This window comes from Leopardus geoffroyi, chromosome D2 (assembly GCF_018350155.1).
Source record: "Leopardus geoffroyi isolate Oge1 chromosome D2, O.geoffroyi_Oge1_pat1.0, whole genome shotgun sequence".
In the NCBI taxonomy this organism is placed as follows: Eukaryota; Metazoa; Chordata; class Mammalia; order Carnivora; family Felidae; genus Leopardus; species Leopardus geoffroyi.
The window spans coordinates 30,690,988-30,706,704 of NC_059334.1; the positions used below are offsets into that span (position 1 = coordinate 30,690,988).

Genomic DNA, 15,717 nt, shown 5'->3' on the forward strand with positions numbered 1-15,717 from the left:
GGGTGGCTCAGTCGGTTAAGCATCCAGCTTTGGCTCAGGTCATGATCTCATGGTTCGTGAGTTCGTGATCCCTGCATGGGGCTCTGTGCTGACAGCTCAGAGCCTGGAGCCTGCTTCGGATTCTGTGTGTGTCTCTCTCTCTGCCCCTCCCCTGCTTGCATTCTTTCTCTCTCTCTTTCAAAAATAAAATAAACACTAAAAAAAACTAAAAAACAGTAGCTTAAAATTTCAGCTTATATAACATCTTCAAAAGAACAATAAATTTGGAGAGATGACCAGACAAAGGAAAGCAGAGCAGTTTTAGGCTTCCAAAGTTAGGGCAGACTGTGGGAAGGTAAATATATGGGAGGAAACTAATGGAGTAAGGTTTGTTTGTGGATTCTTTATCAGCCATCCCTGGGCTGGTAAGACTCTGTCTTCATTAAAAGGAGAATTTATATCCTGCCTTTAGGCAGAAAATGGGGAGCCTTTTCTGCTTTTTGCTGCTTCCTAATTGCCTGCAGTTCAAAATAATTTTATGTCCAAGAGGTAGATTTTGTGGTGCAATAATTTGGTTTCCTTCAATAGCTAATTATTGCAGAGTTGGAGTTAGAGCCCAGGCCTTTCTAGCTTCAAGACCTGTGTGTGTGCACTTCTGTGATGCAACATTATTTTGTAAAATTTCAGCAGCCACAAATTTTTATGTAAAGTAATAGGTCATATATCTTTCAGGAAATAGATGTGCACAAGAAAAGTATTACATAAAAAGGACTTAACAGAATATGCAAATAGTTACCCTTAGGAAAGGAGAAACTTTGAGAATCCGAATAGTAGTCTTTTTGGCAATGAATGACCAATCCTCATTCTGAACGCATTTGTTGTTTTGGATGAATTAGTTAATTCATATTAAAGAAATTATACACATGGTTAGAAATTACGGTAAACTTCATGAAAGAATAACAAAACTACTAAAATAGGACATATCTGTTGGCACCATTCTAAGCTTTTTACATATATTAACTCATATGGTCCTTACAAAGTCTCTACAAGATGGGTATTACTGGTATTCTACATTTCACAGATGAGGAACTTGAAACAGAATGGTTAAGTGACTTGGCCAACGTCCCACAGCCAGTAGGTTGTAGAACTGGGATCTGAATCCAGTATTCCAACTGCAGAGCAGTGGTTCTCATCTTGCATAGTTTTGCTCCCCCCCTCCCCCACTCCTAGGACATTTGCTGTTGTCCGGAGTTATTTTTGGTTGCCACACTTGGGGAGTGTGCTGCTGACATCTAGTGAGTGGAGGCCAAGGATGATGCTTAAATTCCTATGGTGCACAGGACCTCACCCACAACAGGGAATAATCAGGCCCAAAATGTCAGTAGTGCTAAGTCTGAGAAACCCTGGTTTAAAGTTTTCTGTTATGCTGCCATCTCATGAAGAGCTAAAGTGTTAGTGTCTTCTTTATAATGCTTCTTTAGAATTAAATGGAAATTGCTTTTCTTTCAGGTGAATCAATTCCAATAAGATTATTTTTAGCGGGATATGACCCAACTCCAACAATGAGAGATGTGAACAAAAAATTTTCAGTAAGGTACTTCTTGAATCTAGTCCTTGTTGATGAGGAAGACAGAAGGTATTTCAAGCAGCAGGTATGGCACAACCCAGGCTGATGTTTTGTTCTATGGCAGTTCTAGAAACACCTGGAAAGTACTCACTTTTCTACGCTTTATAGTACTGAGCAAATGGGGGTTTCTATGAATATGCTAGGAAAGCAAGTGTGAGTGGAATAGTGTTGGGATAGATTTGTTCCCTGTCATTCTGCAGAACACCAGAATGGGCTATCATTTGGCAGCGTTTTTATTTTTCTCTTGGAAGTTTTGTATTTTTTTGTTTTAACTTGTTTTATTTTTTATTTTTTAAAATTTATATCCAAATTAGTTAGCATATAGTGCAACACTGATTTCAGGAGTAGATTCCTTAGTGCCTCTTGCCCATTTAGCCCTTCCCCCATCCCACAATCCCTCCTGTAACCCTCAGTTTGTTCTCCATATTTATGGGTCTCTTCTGTTTTGTCCCCCTCCCTGTTTTTATATTTTTGTTTCCCTTCCCTTATGTTCATCTGTTTTGTCTCTTAAAGTCCTTATATGAGTGAAGTCATATGATTTTTGTCTTTCTCTAATTTCACTTAGCATAATACCCTCCAGTTCCATCCACATAGTTGCAAATGGCAAGATTTCATTCTTTTTGATTGCCGAGTAGTACTCCATTGTGTGTGTGTGTGTGTGTGTGTGTGTATTGTATATTGTATATACATTGTGTGTGTATGTGTATATATATATATATATATATATATATACACACACACACACCACATCTTCTTTATCCATTCATCCATTGATGGACATTTGGGCTCTTTCCATACTTTGGCTATTGTTGATAGCGCGTCTATAAACATGAGAGTGCATGTGTCCCTTCGAAACAGCACACCTGTGTTCCATGGATAAATGCCTGGTAGTGCAATTGCTGGGTTGTAGGGTAGTTCTATTTTTAGTTTTTTGAGGAACCTCCATACTGTTTTCCAGAGTGGCTGCACAAGCTTGCATTCCCAAGGTTTTGTATTTTTTTATAAAAATAATACCTATTGTTTGTTAAAAAAAGTCAGGCAGTAAAGAACAGAATGAAGTAAAGGTCAACAAAGTTTTCCAGACAAATTTGTATATGTGTATTTAGACCATATTATGTGTGTTGTTTCACTGAATAGTGTCTTGAATACCTTTCCTTTATCAAAAAATGTAGATTTCCGTTATCACTTTGAATGATTGCATTAACTTGATGGATTCTGGGTTTCCATTTTGTTGTAAATGTACTTGAGATGACCCAAATCTAATAATTTTTTTTATATATAATGTTTATCATAAACCTTGTTCTCATTTGAAGATCAATTGCAAGCCTTTGGTGAATTTTCAGTGAAGATTGTGATTGGAATGGTCTTTTGTATTCTGAACGAGATTAATAAATACTTGAGTGTCAGTTGAGCATTCAAAACTAAATTAGAAATTATTCTGTGCTGGGGTGCCTGGGTGGCTCAGTCGGTTAAGCCTCTGACTCTTGATTTCAGCTGAGGTTGTAGTCTCACAGTTTTTGGGATCAAGCTCTGAGTTGGGCTCTGCACTGAGTTGGGCTCTGCACTGAGTTGGGATCAAGCTCTGAGTTGGAGCCTGCTTGGGATTCTGTCTCTGTCTCTCCCTGCCCTTCCCTACCTTGAACATGTGTGCGCATGCACGTTCTCTCTCAAAATAAATAAACTTAAAAAGGAAATCATTCTGTGCTGAGTATCGTGAAGAATACAAAAACTACTTTTTATAAACATACTTTGTCTTCAAGGTCCTCACATTGCATATGTGCAGAAAAAGAAAAATTATATAAGTTAATTAAAAATTTTTTTATAGTTTACTTATTTATTTTGAGAGGCAGAGACAGCATGAGCAGGGGAGGGGCAGAGAGAGAATCCCAAGCAGGCTCCACACTGTCAGTGCAGAGCCTGATGTGGGGCTTGAACTCAAGAAACTGTGAGATTATGACCTGAAACGAAACCAAGAGTCAGCTTTTAACCGACTGAGCCACCTAGATATACCCCTAAATTAACTAACAAAAAACTTAAATAATAGTTTGACAATAATTTAGAAGAGAGAAAAACTTTTGCATTGATACTGCCGTAATGCTGTATAATTAAACATAGGTAATTTGTAACTCAAGATGGATTATATAAACTTTACAGTTTCCAAAATGTTGAATGTGTAGCCCTATGGAATAAGTACCTTGCTTCCCTTGGGCATTCACTTGGATGTTTGGTACCCAACATAAACAGCCTGTCATGACTTTATGAAGCAAATGATTATAGGATTTTTTTGAATTTTAGGAATTTAAGAGAGACTCAAGATGTATTGGTTAGGGTAAGATTAAATAGGCAGAGGAATGAGTATTTGAAAAACATATAGAAGTTGTAGGGCAGGTTTATTTGGAGTGCATTGGGAGCAGAGAGTTAACTCATTTTGGCTGGTGGGGGGAGTGATGTTGGCAAAGGTTGGATAAAGGTTAAGAAGGACCTTGAATGCTGGTTGGAGATTTATCCTAGAGGTGCTGAGAACTCCTGAAGTGCAATCCAAGCAGTGTTTTAGACGAATCTAGTCGTGATTGGAAGGATGGGCTAGAAGGGGGGCTCAGGCACTGGAGGCAGAGCCATCTACCCAGAAGCTCTTTTAAGTGTCTAAGGTTGAAGTGACAGGGTTTGAACTTGGATAAAGGCAAGTGATAGCAAACCAAAGGGTAGATTTTAGGAATTATTTAAAGCAGTAATAGCTAGAACTTTGTGCTGTGGTGCTCTGGATTGGGGGTGGTGGTGTGCATAGGTACTGATGGGTGGCGGGGGTGGGGAGGATTGGCAGAAGGGGTGGTCCAAGATTAGAATTGGAAGAAAGTAGGTCACTCAGCAAAGAGAACAGCTTTTGTTGGGAGAAAAATTAATTTTGTTATAGTAAATATTGAAATGGCATTATTTCCATCGTGAAAACTTAAGGCATAACATGAGAATATTAATTTGTCAATGTCTTGCATTTGTTTTACTAGGAGATCATTTTATGGAGAAAAGCTCCTGAAAAATTGAGGAAACAGAGAACAAACTTTCACCAGCGATTTGAATCACCAGACTCCCAGGCATCTGCTGAACAGCCTGAAATGTGAACTGAATAGGAGAAAAAAAGAAAAACAAAAAACTCCTATATCCATTGAGGTTATGTTCAGCAGGTTAAAGATGGTTGCAGCTTGTAGGGGGGAAAAGGCCAAAACTCCATTTATAATAGTCTTCCTTTATCTTACAGTGCTGCATTTATTTTATGATACAACTAAATTTTCATGTATATACATTAAAAAAAATGCTTTCTTTGAAACACTGGAACTTTCTTAAGCTGCCATTTTTTTTCTTTTCTTTTTCTTTTTTTTACTGCACACTTTGATTTGATGATAAGCACTCAGATATGCATCAACATAAACATTAAAGATTTTCACGTGAGTAGGCTGGTATTTGTAATTTGCTTTCTTCGTAATGTTGATTATAAATACTTTCTCCTTTTTCATGCTAATAATTACCTCTTATTCTCTACATGCAAAAAATTAAATATTTTGTGTTCAAATAAAAATAGAAAAATTGAGTGGACCTTACATCCTGCAAAGATTTAAAACATGGTGTCTCAGTATTTTTGAGAACTACATTTATGTTTCTACATGTGTGTTTGGGAAAGGCATATGGAGTGTTTCACCATAGGTGCTTCTTAGTCTACTATTCCATGGCTTTCTGAATTGTATCCACTTTGAAGCCTTCTGTGGTGTGAATGTTAAACTTATTTCCCAGGAGATTATGTGGCATCTCCCCGAAGCCTGCTTGCCTGCCTCCTTCCTTCCCCCCTTCCTTCCTTCCCCTCCCTTCCTTCCTTCCCCTCCCTTCCTTCCTTCCTTCCTTCCTGCCTTCCTTCCTCCCTCCCTCCCTCCCTGCCTCCCTCCCTCCCTTCCTTCCCTTCTTTCCTTTCTTTACCCTCCGCCCTTCCTCCCTTTCTTCCTATTTATCTCCCCCCCCTTATCCCCCTCCCCCGCCTTCCTTCCTTCTTCCTTTTGCTTTCTTTTCTTTCCTCTTTTTCTTTTTTCTTTTCTTTTCTTTTCTTTTCTTTTCTTTTCTTTCTCTTTTTCTTTTTTGCCATATTAAGTAACTATTTTTGCCTCTGCCATCCAGCAGCTACCACTGTATGTTTTCTGCAATGTTGAGTTGACTCTTATGTTGGCATTTTAAAGTTTGTTAGAACTATATAATTTTTCCGTAAATACTTTGAATTTTTTTTTTAATTTAAGGCATCTTTTTACCACATATATACAAATAGAATATTCTTGCCTTCACAAATATTCTCTTCCCTTCTAGGGGAAAATTTGAGGATAGGGAACTCAGGAGAACCTGTGAAGCATGTAGTTATCTAGATCTGGACAATTTCATATTCGGTAAGCTGGAACTTTGGCTAGTTCAAGCTCAGATTTAAACTTCACCCACTCTGTTTAAATTTTGTTAACACTAAATTCAAGTCATTAGTTCGAAGTCTCCAAAAAGAAGGTTTCAGTCATCTGTTCATATGCATGGGATCTGAGCTCAGATACACTAAATGGGGTGTAGGAACTAAAATGAAGCCTGCTGTGTGAAACTACTTTCACATAGGGTTCACTGGTTTTTGTACCAATATTTTTTTATACACTTCAGCGCAAGTCTTGTCAGTTAACCTTACTTTATGAGTAAGCTAAGTAACCTAAATTACATTTCTTTAAACCTGTTTACTACTGTGGCACTTTGTTGATAAAATGGTCAGTAACCAACTTCTTTACTGGCAAAAGGTTCCATGTACCATGTGCTGGAGCATCTATTTTAAATGTGGCTCTCTGTGAATGGTAATGTTTTCCTTCATGTAAGTGCCTGTTCAGAGTTTCAAAATTTAAAAATGCCAAATATTTTCATGGTCACTTGCATGTAGTAATTAGGGAATATTCGAAGAAATTTTGAAAACCAATTGTATTTAACCAGCCTCAAATTGTGCAACCATGATGTATAATAAAGAATTTGAAATGATACAGAACTTGCTATTTGAATCATTGAAAGAGTTCTATTCTCAAATCTCATTGTCAGGTTTATCGTTGAAGCCACAATTGCTCATGGTTTAGGAAGCTATAATTGTGACAAGTTTTTATAAATATTGTCAGTTTCAATTTCAAATAGTTATATAATACTTTTAATTAGGTGGCTTAAAACACTGTCATAAATAAGATGCTTATTCACTTTGCTTGAGACTTTGTTGCACAACCAATTTGAAGAATAAACATTTGAAATCAATATTTAGTGAACTGACTAAAAACTTGGCCAATTAGAAATAAACTGAAAAGGAAATTTGTGTCTTTAGTAAAAAGTACAGGGGCACCTGGCAGGCTCAGTGAGTAGAGCATGTGACTCTTGTCAGAGCTGTGTGTTGGAGCCTTGTGTTGGGTGTAGAGATTACTTAAGTAATTTTTAAAAAGTACAGGGGTGACTGGGTGGCTCAGTCAGTTAAGTGACCGACTCCTGATTTCAGCTCAGGTCATGATCTCAGGGTGGTGAGATCGAGTCCTGTGTCAGGCTCCATGTTGAAATTACAATATCTACTACAGTGGTTCTCGACCTTGGCTGCATGTTCAAATCACTTTATATTTTTAAAATAACCATGCCGGGTCCTACCCAAACTAATAAAATCAGAATTTCAGGGGCCAGGATATCAGCATTGAAAAACCTATCCAGGGTTGAGAACCACTGTCTAAACCATGTTTATAGTTGTTTCCATCACTAGTGAAGAATTTTTTTTTGTAGTTTTGAACTTTTTTTTTTTTTTCAGCAGAACTAAAAAAAAAAAATTCAAGAGGGTCAAAGCTTAATCATTTTGAATTTCTGATAGCAAGAACATCATGAATTAAAAGTCACATCAGTTTTTAGAAAAACTAGAATTTTGGGGCACCTGGGTGGCTCAGTCGGTTGAGCGTCCAACTTCGGCTCAGGTCATGATCTCACGGTCTGTGAGTTCGAGCCCCGCATCGGGCTCTGTGCTGACAGCTCAGAGCCTGGAACCTGCTTCGGATTCTGTCTCCCTCTCTCTCTCTCCTCCTCCTCCTCCCCCGCTCACACTCTCTCTCAAAAATAAGCATTAAAAAAATTATTTTTTTTAATTAGCACACTTAACCAATTCTAACTTAGGCTCTATTGAATTTGAGAAGTAGCTCCCAAAGGAGTTTTATTATTATTTTGAAATCATAAAAGGGGGAAAGTACATAATTAGAAAAAGAAGTGGCTGGCAGTGTTTTGAATTGTTAGGGAGGAAAAACTTCATCTACCCTCTTGGATTCTGTGTTTGGGAGCCTGCTGATTGACGAAAGACAGGCAAAAAAAAGATGGACTTAGTATGAGGGAGTTCACAAAAATGCGACTTAAAGCAATAGAATTTGGGGCCTTATAGATCATCTTGAGAGGGGAAAGGGGTAAAAGACACTTACAAATGACTTCTTAATAGCAGAAGTTGGGGGTAGAAAGGGCAGTTATGCGGAAGCATGTGACTTAAAGAGAAAGGATGGTAACTATAATCATTTTGTGAGAAAAGTCTCTAGGTGTCATGCCAACCATGTCATCACTAGTGATGAGATAATCTTCCCTGGTTGCTCCCGGAGAGGGGATTTATGACAATTGAGTTCTTTTGGGAGGCTTTGCTTTTTAGGCAGAGGATTTCAGGAACTCAAATGTCTTCTACTCAAAATGTTTATGCCACAGTGGCATATTCCAGACCCCTTCATCAATATGGATCAAGCAGTTGGAATACTCAAGTCTTAAGTACCAGGTGAGTCAGTCAAGTCTTTAATTTCATTCCTTTTATATTTAACTGAATCTGTCAAACTTGCATAAAGGCATTCTCCAGGGGCTTATACTAGCCTGGATTGGAATGTAACATATTTTAAATTTCAAATAAAGGCATAATGAGGAAAATGTGCCCCCTTACGTACATCCTTTTTTAGGCTTGGGGCCTTCGATGAGCGTAATTCTTATGTCACTCCCCTGTCAAAAATCTTTTAGTGACTCAGTTGCAGGAGAAAGCTTAAATACTGTAAAACAGTTCCATTTATTCGAGACTCTGGAGAATGCCTGCTCCCCTGCCAGCACTCCCCTAGCTTTATAGTAAGGCTCTCCTGTCCAGTCTTGCCAAACACTATTTCCATCTCCGAGTCAAAGAGCTAGATGTTTCCTTGCTATGTTGCCAAGACATGCTGTGCACACCTCCAGGACTGTGCTTGCCACACTTTTATAAAAGACTTTTTAATTTTGTGGATTTTAAGCCTCTTGGCTCAGTCCTGTTTTGGTGTACTTTGTGCGTATTATATAATATACTCAATATCTGAATAAGTGAGTGAACCTTATTTTCCTAGTGATTATAAAATTAGGTGTCCTCCTTTAGGAAAAAGTGAGTCTGATGAGGGACGGGAATGGAAAAATGTTCACCATTACCCCAGATGACTGACCTCTCGCCTGCATAGTTTTGATAAGGATCAAATACATGCTAGTTGCTACATTCTGGTCTCATGACTGCCTGTACATCTCACCCAGTTAATATCGAGCTGAATGATAAGCACCAGAGACATCTTGTGAAAGTATTTTAGGAGTAGAAACTTGAAGAAAACATTTATAACCTATGTACATTCCCTCCTCGTTGAACACTAAGCATATAACCACCAGCTTCATACAACAAAAGTGCAGCTCCTGCCCAGGGGCCTGTCCCTGTGCTGCTTAAACTTACTAAGTTGCTTTGTAAAACACCTCAAGAATTCCTTCCTGACTGAGCTCAGTGATCCCACAGTTTTGGGGGCCCATATGGGGATTATGGAATGAATCCAAGTGCCTTGATGTGGCTTGATAAGTCATCTTTATCCCCAATCTTTGTTTCTTACTTGTTCCTTTTTGGAGATGTACTGAATAGTATAACCTTTCGGAATGTGTCTTTCCCGAATGCTCAGGACAGAACCTTTTGCCCATGGCGACGCTATGGGGAGGGACAAACTCCTGCCACCCGGCTGGATCCCAGTACCTTGGCTGTAATGGTGTTGGGCTCAGAAACATCAGGCTCTCCCTGTTTTACCTGTTAAAACTCGTATTCTCCTCAGGCACAGGAAGGCCATACACGTCGTTAGGAAGGCTGCTTACCTTAAGACTCCTGTATCAGGTTTCTTCCTAAATAACGCAGTGTGATCCCTCCATGAGCATAAAATCCAAGATATGTCTGTCTGTGTGCTTCCTGAAAGGGACTGGTCAGAACTATTACTTACTTGGGGCACTCACCCAACAGGGGACCACTCCCTTGGGACTGGATCATGGCTAAAACTCACAAGAAAATTGCCTGGATTAGATAGGAATTCTATACTTTCATTTTCTCATGTCTCTCATTTGCCCTTACCCAGGGGTTGTTTGGCATTCCCAGTCCTGCTCTCAGATTGAAAAGTAGTTCTAGCTTAGTTTTGTTATGCTTGATAGAGAATAGCTGCCCCTTCTTAAAGGCCAGGACCTCTACTCCACCCATTAATACTAAATCTAGAGACTTACAAAGGGTATTATTGGTCACTGAATACATCAGTTCCTTCAAAATGGAAAGAGGCAGCCCCAATCTTTGTGGCATTTCAGTCCATTCACCGGCACCAGCACCCGCTGTAGTCCAGAATGCAACGGGGAAGCAGAGGGAGGTTGACATCCCTTCTCAGGGAGTACAAAGGAATCAGAGCAGTTGAGAAAGAGGGATGCCTACCTCCACTCTGAATCCCAGGAACCTTAGAGCCAGTATTCCTGATGGGATGCCATTCAGAAGCAAAAGGGGATTTTGGTAATGGACTCCTAGGTAATTAAATGTACTCTCCTCGTTCTGTGGGAATTGACTATGGGATCAGCTTCCTCAATCCCAAAGGATTCCCTCTTAGGCTATCTCCCACTACATTGGAGTCAAATAAAAAGCACCCCAAGCTGTTGGACTATAAGAGCTAGAAACCCAGTCCCCAAGGTGCACAGCTCTCTTGTAAACAGGTGGCTGTCCAGGGGCACCTGGGTGGCTCAGTCGGTTGGACGTCTGACTTCGGCTCAGGTCACGACCTCATGGTTGGTGGGTTCGAGCCCCACGTGGGGCTCTAATGCTGACAGCTCAGAGCCTGGATCCTGCTTCAGATTCTGTCTCCCTCGCTCTCTGCCCCTCCCCTGCTCATGCTTTGTTTCGGTCTCAAAAATAAATCAAACAAAACAGGTGGCTGTCCAGATGCGATACATACCTCCCTCTTTTTCTGAAGTCACTATCTCTTTGCTTTTTGTGTGTCAGGTCTGGAATGTATCTTTTTTGTTTGTTTATTCATATTTGAGAGTGAGTGAGAGAGACAGAATATGAGCAGGGGAGGGGCAGAGAGAGAGAGAGAGAGAGAGAGAGAGAGAGAGAGAAAGATAGAATCCAAAGCAGGTTCCAGGCTCTGAGCTGCCAGCACAGACCCCCATGTCAGACTCGAACTCATGCCAAGATCATGACTTGAGCTGAAGTTAGACGCTTAACTGAGCCACCCAGGTGCCCCAGATCTGGGATGTATCTTAAAAAGACTCGATGAACGTTGCCTGACTCTTACTTTATGTGGGGTGTTCTCCATCGTTCATTTCCTGGGTTAATTTGAGCCAATTGTCTGGTTAGTATACCTCAGGACGGGGACTTTAAGGAATATTCCCAAAGCAGCTGCCAAAACTCCTTTTGTTTGGGGGAAGTTCCCTGTCTTCTCCGGCCCAACATGGAGTGCCTATTTTCACTTTTTGTTGGTGGAAAAAAGAAAGCGTGCATCTGCTCATTTGTCAGAGCGGAGGAGTTTTAGGACCAGGAGTCCTCTCTACTGCCCTCTGGGCTTTTACCAGCCTCCAGTCTTGCTGGCCGAATGCCACCTACTCTGCCTCCACCCTTCTCCTCCTCCCCTCCTCCTGCTTTCACACCATCACTGGTGGGCTGGGCCAGGCCGACTTACATAACCGGCTCCTATACCATCCTCCATGCCTCCAGCACCATTGCCTCCTGCTCCTCCTACCCTCACTATCAAAGGAGCAAAGATCACCCCTCCCTGGACTTAAAACACTCACTTCAGATTTCCCCACAGGCGCCCCAGGTAAAAATCGGCACTGGAGAACAAACTGATTGACTTCTAGTGGACCCAGCTGCAACTTATTCAGTATTTAAGCGAATTTGAATGTTTTTTTAAATAAGCATTAAAAAAAAAAGTTTATTTTGAGAGAGAGAGGTGCATGCAGGGGAGAGGCAGGGAGAGAGAGAGAGAGAGAGAGAGAGAGAGAGAAGGAGAATCTCAAGCAGGCTTCATGCTCAGTGGGTAGCCCGATGTGGGGCTTGATCCCATGACCATGAGATCATGACCTGAACTGATATCAAGAGTCAGATGCACAGTGACACCTGAGTGGCTCAGTTGGTTTGGCGTCCAACTTTGGCTCAGGTCATGATCTCACAGTTCATGAGTTCAAGCCCTGCATTGGGCTCTGTGCTCTCATTACAGAGCCTGCTTCAGATCTTCTGTCTCCCTCTCTCTCTCAAAAATAAACAAACATTAAAAAGACAAAAACAAGTAGACTGAATAAAAAAGGTTTATAGGTAAAACTTTTAAGTAGCTTTCAAAATCTTTGGTAACCTGCAACTTTGAAGTTTTGCTAAGTTAATGATAAATTGAATTCATTGGATATCTGAGTCTTTTCCAAATAAAATAATACAACATTGATTATTGAATGTAGGTTTCTCTGCTTTTGGCTTCTTATTGCAGAGAAACTGTGGGTACCTTCTCAACAGAAGGTCATGTGCTTTGTGCTTTACTGAAAGATTGTACTATGGAAAAATCTATGTTTTTAGAAATTATGAAATGTATTCATGAATTTCAGCTCTAAAAGAATTCTGGTGTAACAGTTCACAATTGGTTACTACTTAATTTTCATTGGAGAGGAAGGTTCCTAAAAGTTAAAATTCTGCTAAATGTAAGTAAGACTGATGGAAATAAGGAAATAATTCTGTAGGTAGGGAAGTAGGATATGCATGAGAAAAATATAAGGAATGGGAATACCTTCTGTTGAGAGAAAAAAAGGTAATTTTGAGATGGGTTGTTTAGAGAAAAAAGGCTTAGGACACAATCAGAATGAAAAAAAAAATTGTACGCTTGTGAAGGTAAATCTTTGGAAAAGAATTAAAAAAAATTTTTTTTTAAATGTTTATTTTTGAGAGAGACAGAGCGCAAGTGAGGAGCGGCAGAGAGAGACACACAGAGTCCGAAGCAGGCTGCAGGCTCTGAGCTGTCAGCACAGAGCCCCACATGGGGCTTGAACTCATGAGATCATGAGAGATCATGACCTGAGCCAAAGTAAACGCTCAACTGACTGAGCCACCCAGGCGCCCTGAGGAAAAGAATTTTATGTGTGATCAGGACTAAGGTTGAAATGGATGGATTTTAAAAGTACATTGGTACAAGACTGATGGGACACCTGGGTGGCTCAGTCAGTTGAGCATCTGACTTGATTTTGGCTCAGGTCATGATTTCAAGGTACAGGAGTTTGTGCCCTGCGTTGGGCTTTGCACTGACAGTGAGGAGCCTGCTTGGGGTTCTCTCTCTCCCTCTTTCTCTCTGCCCCTCCCTGCTTGTGCTCTCTCTCAAAGTAAACTTAAAAAAAAAGTATGCTGGTATAAGACTGAAATTCTGCTTTTCTGTATGCTAAGAAGACCAAGTTTTCTTGGATTGCTGGTCTGCTTTTGATAAAACGTGAAAGTTTCTTTATCTGCTCAGAAAACCAAAGCTTCTATGTTTTGTCTGTATCAGGTCTTTGATTACTTCAAGTTAAAACTTTTTTTATATAAAAAAAATTTTTTTAGTGTTTTATTTATTTTTGAGACAGAGTGTGAGTGGGGTAGGGGCAGAAAGAGAGAGGGAGACACAAAATCCGAAGCAAGCTCCAGGCTCCAAGCGGTCAGCACAGAGCCCGATGCGGGGCTCGAACTCATGAACAGCAATATTATGACCTGAGCCGAAGTCGGACGCCCAACCGAGTCACCCAGGCACCCCTGTGCGTCACTTCTGATTTCTTCAAAACTTAACTGATGACTAAAAACCTAATAACATAAACACATATTTTGAATGTTATATGTATTACCCTATTCATAAAGTAAGCTACGGAAAATGTTAAAAACAATTGTAAGAAAAAATATTTGTATAATACTGTACTTCTCGGAAGCGCCTGGGTGGCTCAGTTGGTTAAGCATCTGACTTTGGCTCAGGTCATGATCTCACAGTTCACGGGTTTGAGCTCCACGTCGGCCTCTGTGCTGACAGCTCAGAGCCTGGAGCCTGCTTTGGATTCTGATTCTCCCCCTCTCTCTGCTCCTCCCCCACTCACGTTCTCACTCTCTTAAAAATAAAATATGAAAAAAAAACTAAAAAAAAAATACTGTACTTATCAAAAGAGGATCCACATATTGGTAGACCCACAAAGTTCAAACCTGTCTTGTTCAACTGTACTACTCTAGAGACACAATTATGACACAATTTTAGTGCTGGACGGTAGTTGTACTGGGTCCTGCGGCATACACGAGAGGCACCCAATGTTTTCATAGGTACAGAGGTGAGGAATGATGACATCATAGCTGGTATGTAGTTCTGGCATGAATAGAATGATAGATACAGGAAGTAGAGAGATGGTATAAGGAGAGTTAATTTAGGATGGGCCTTGGATGCCATACAAATTAATGGAGTATGGGCTTTATCTGAACACTTATTCAGAATACACTGAAGGATTTTAAGCAGGGATAACTTAATCAGATTTGTGTTTTCAAAGCATCATTACAGTGACTGCGCAAAGTCACAAAGATGGAGGCTTGAGAGCAGGCAAGGATACTAGTTATGATTATTGCATTCTATGGAGTCTCTAATAAGTACCAGGTGCTGATAACAGTACTGTAAACATCTCCCAAAGGGAATGACAGCTCTCTATCCTGTAAAAGCAAAAATCTTATGTTGACTACTCCCATTTCAATGTTTATTGAACTCTGCTAATGGCTGAAGAGGAAAACCTATATACACTATCATAAAATTCAGACCACGATTTATACCTGCAAGGAGGTACAAACAAAGTTACCACTAAAATTGTTTTCAGATTTTTTTTTTTTTCTGCAAAGCTGTATTGGACTATGTTACTACTTCCATAAGGTTAGTAACGACTGCTGATTCTGGCCCCCAAATTATAAACGGTTGTCAGGCATACTAACAAAAGGAATAATAATAACCAAAGGCATATTAAATCTTTGGCTTGTTCATTCTCCTAGTTTCCAAATCTGATGAGACATCCTTGTTTAATGGCCTTTTATATCATATTTAAATTGTCCTAAGGATTTCTTTGTTAAGTCTCTCTATTCCGTATACATGGTCTCTATCATAATTCAGACACCCTAATCTACGATCTTTAGCTAGAAATTTTGGAGAGTTGTAATTGGTTTTCCTCCCTGTTTTTTTGGAGGGAAGGGGTGGGGGAGACAGCTGTTCCAGTCTATCCTAGACACTTTCTAAACTGCTCAAAAATTTAACGACAATTTGCCAAACACAGAAGGAAGCCTGTCTTAATCCTGGCATTTAAATTTTTTCAGTATGCCTTTTCCATAGTTAAGCGTCTGCTTACACCTTTTCTCTGAAGAGAATTTCCTTAAACCTTCCCTATTTGTCTTGTTTCATTTGCTTTTAAGTCTGGCAGAAACTTCCTTAAAGATCTGAAATCGCTCCTTTCTTTGACCTCTCACTGGCCTGAGTAACAAGCATTTGCATTACTTAACATGTACAGTTCCTATCACTAAAACCAGATCTGAAATTATTTGAGAACAAAGGGTTATCTACTTGTATTCTGAGGTTTGAAATATATTCTGTGGGGGCGTCTGGCTAAGTCTTGAGCATTTGACTCTTGATCTGGGGTCCTGAGTTCCCGCCTCATCTTGGGGCTAGAATTTACTTAAAAACAAGTATAGGCTTAGTATATAGGCTTAGTCCATTGGGCTCAGGTCATGATCTTCTGACTAGGAGTTCGAGCTCCTATCTAGAGTCTGG

At 40.0% G+C, this 15,717-nt stretch overlaps 1 protein-coding gene across 3 annotated transcripts in view; it reads left to right on the forward strand.

The window, feature by feature from the left end:
* VPS26A (VPS26, retromer complex component A) overlaps window positions 1-6,642 on the forward strand; it is a 34,440-nt gene extending 27,798 nt beyond the window's left edge. For all 3 annotated transcript variants that reach the window (XM_045437641.1, XM_045437640.1, XM_045437642.1), the window contains 2 exons: window positions 1,489-1,631; window positions 4,609-6,642. In XM_045437641.1, the coding sequence (XP_045293597.1) occupies window positions 1,489-1,631; window positions 4,609-4,722 (257 nt within the window). In that variant the 3' untranslated portion in view covers window positions 4,723-6,642. The remainder of the gene's footprint in view (window positions 1-1,488; window positions 1,632-4,608) is intronic.
* The last annotated feature ends 9,075 nt before the right edge of the window (window positions 6,643-15,717 follow it).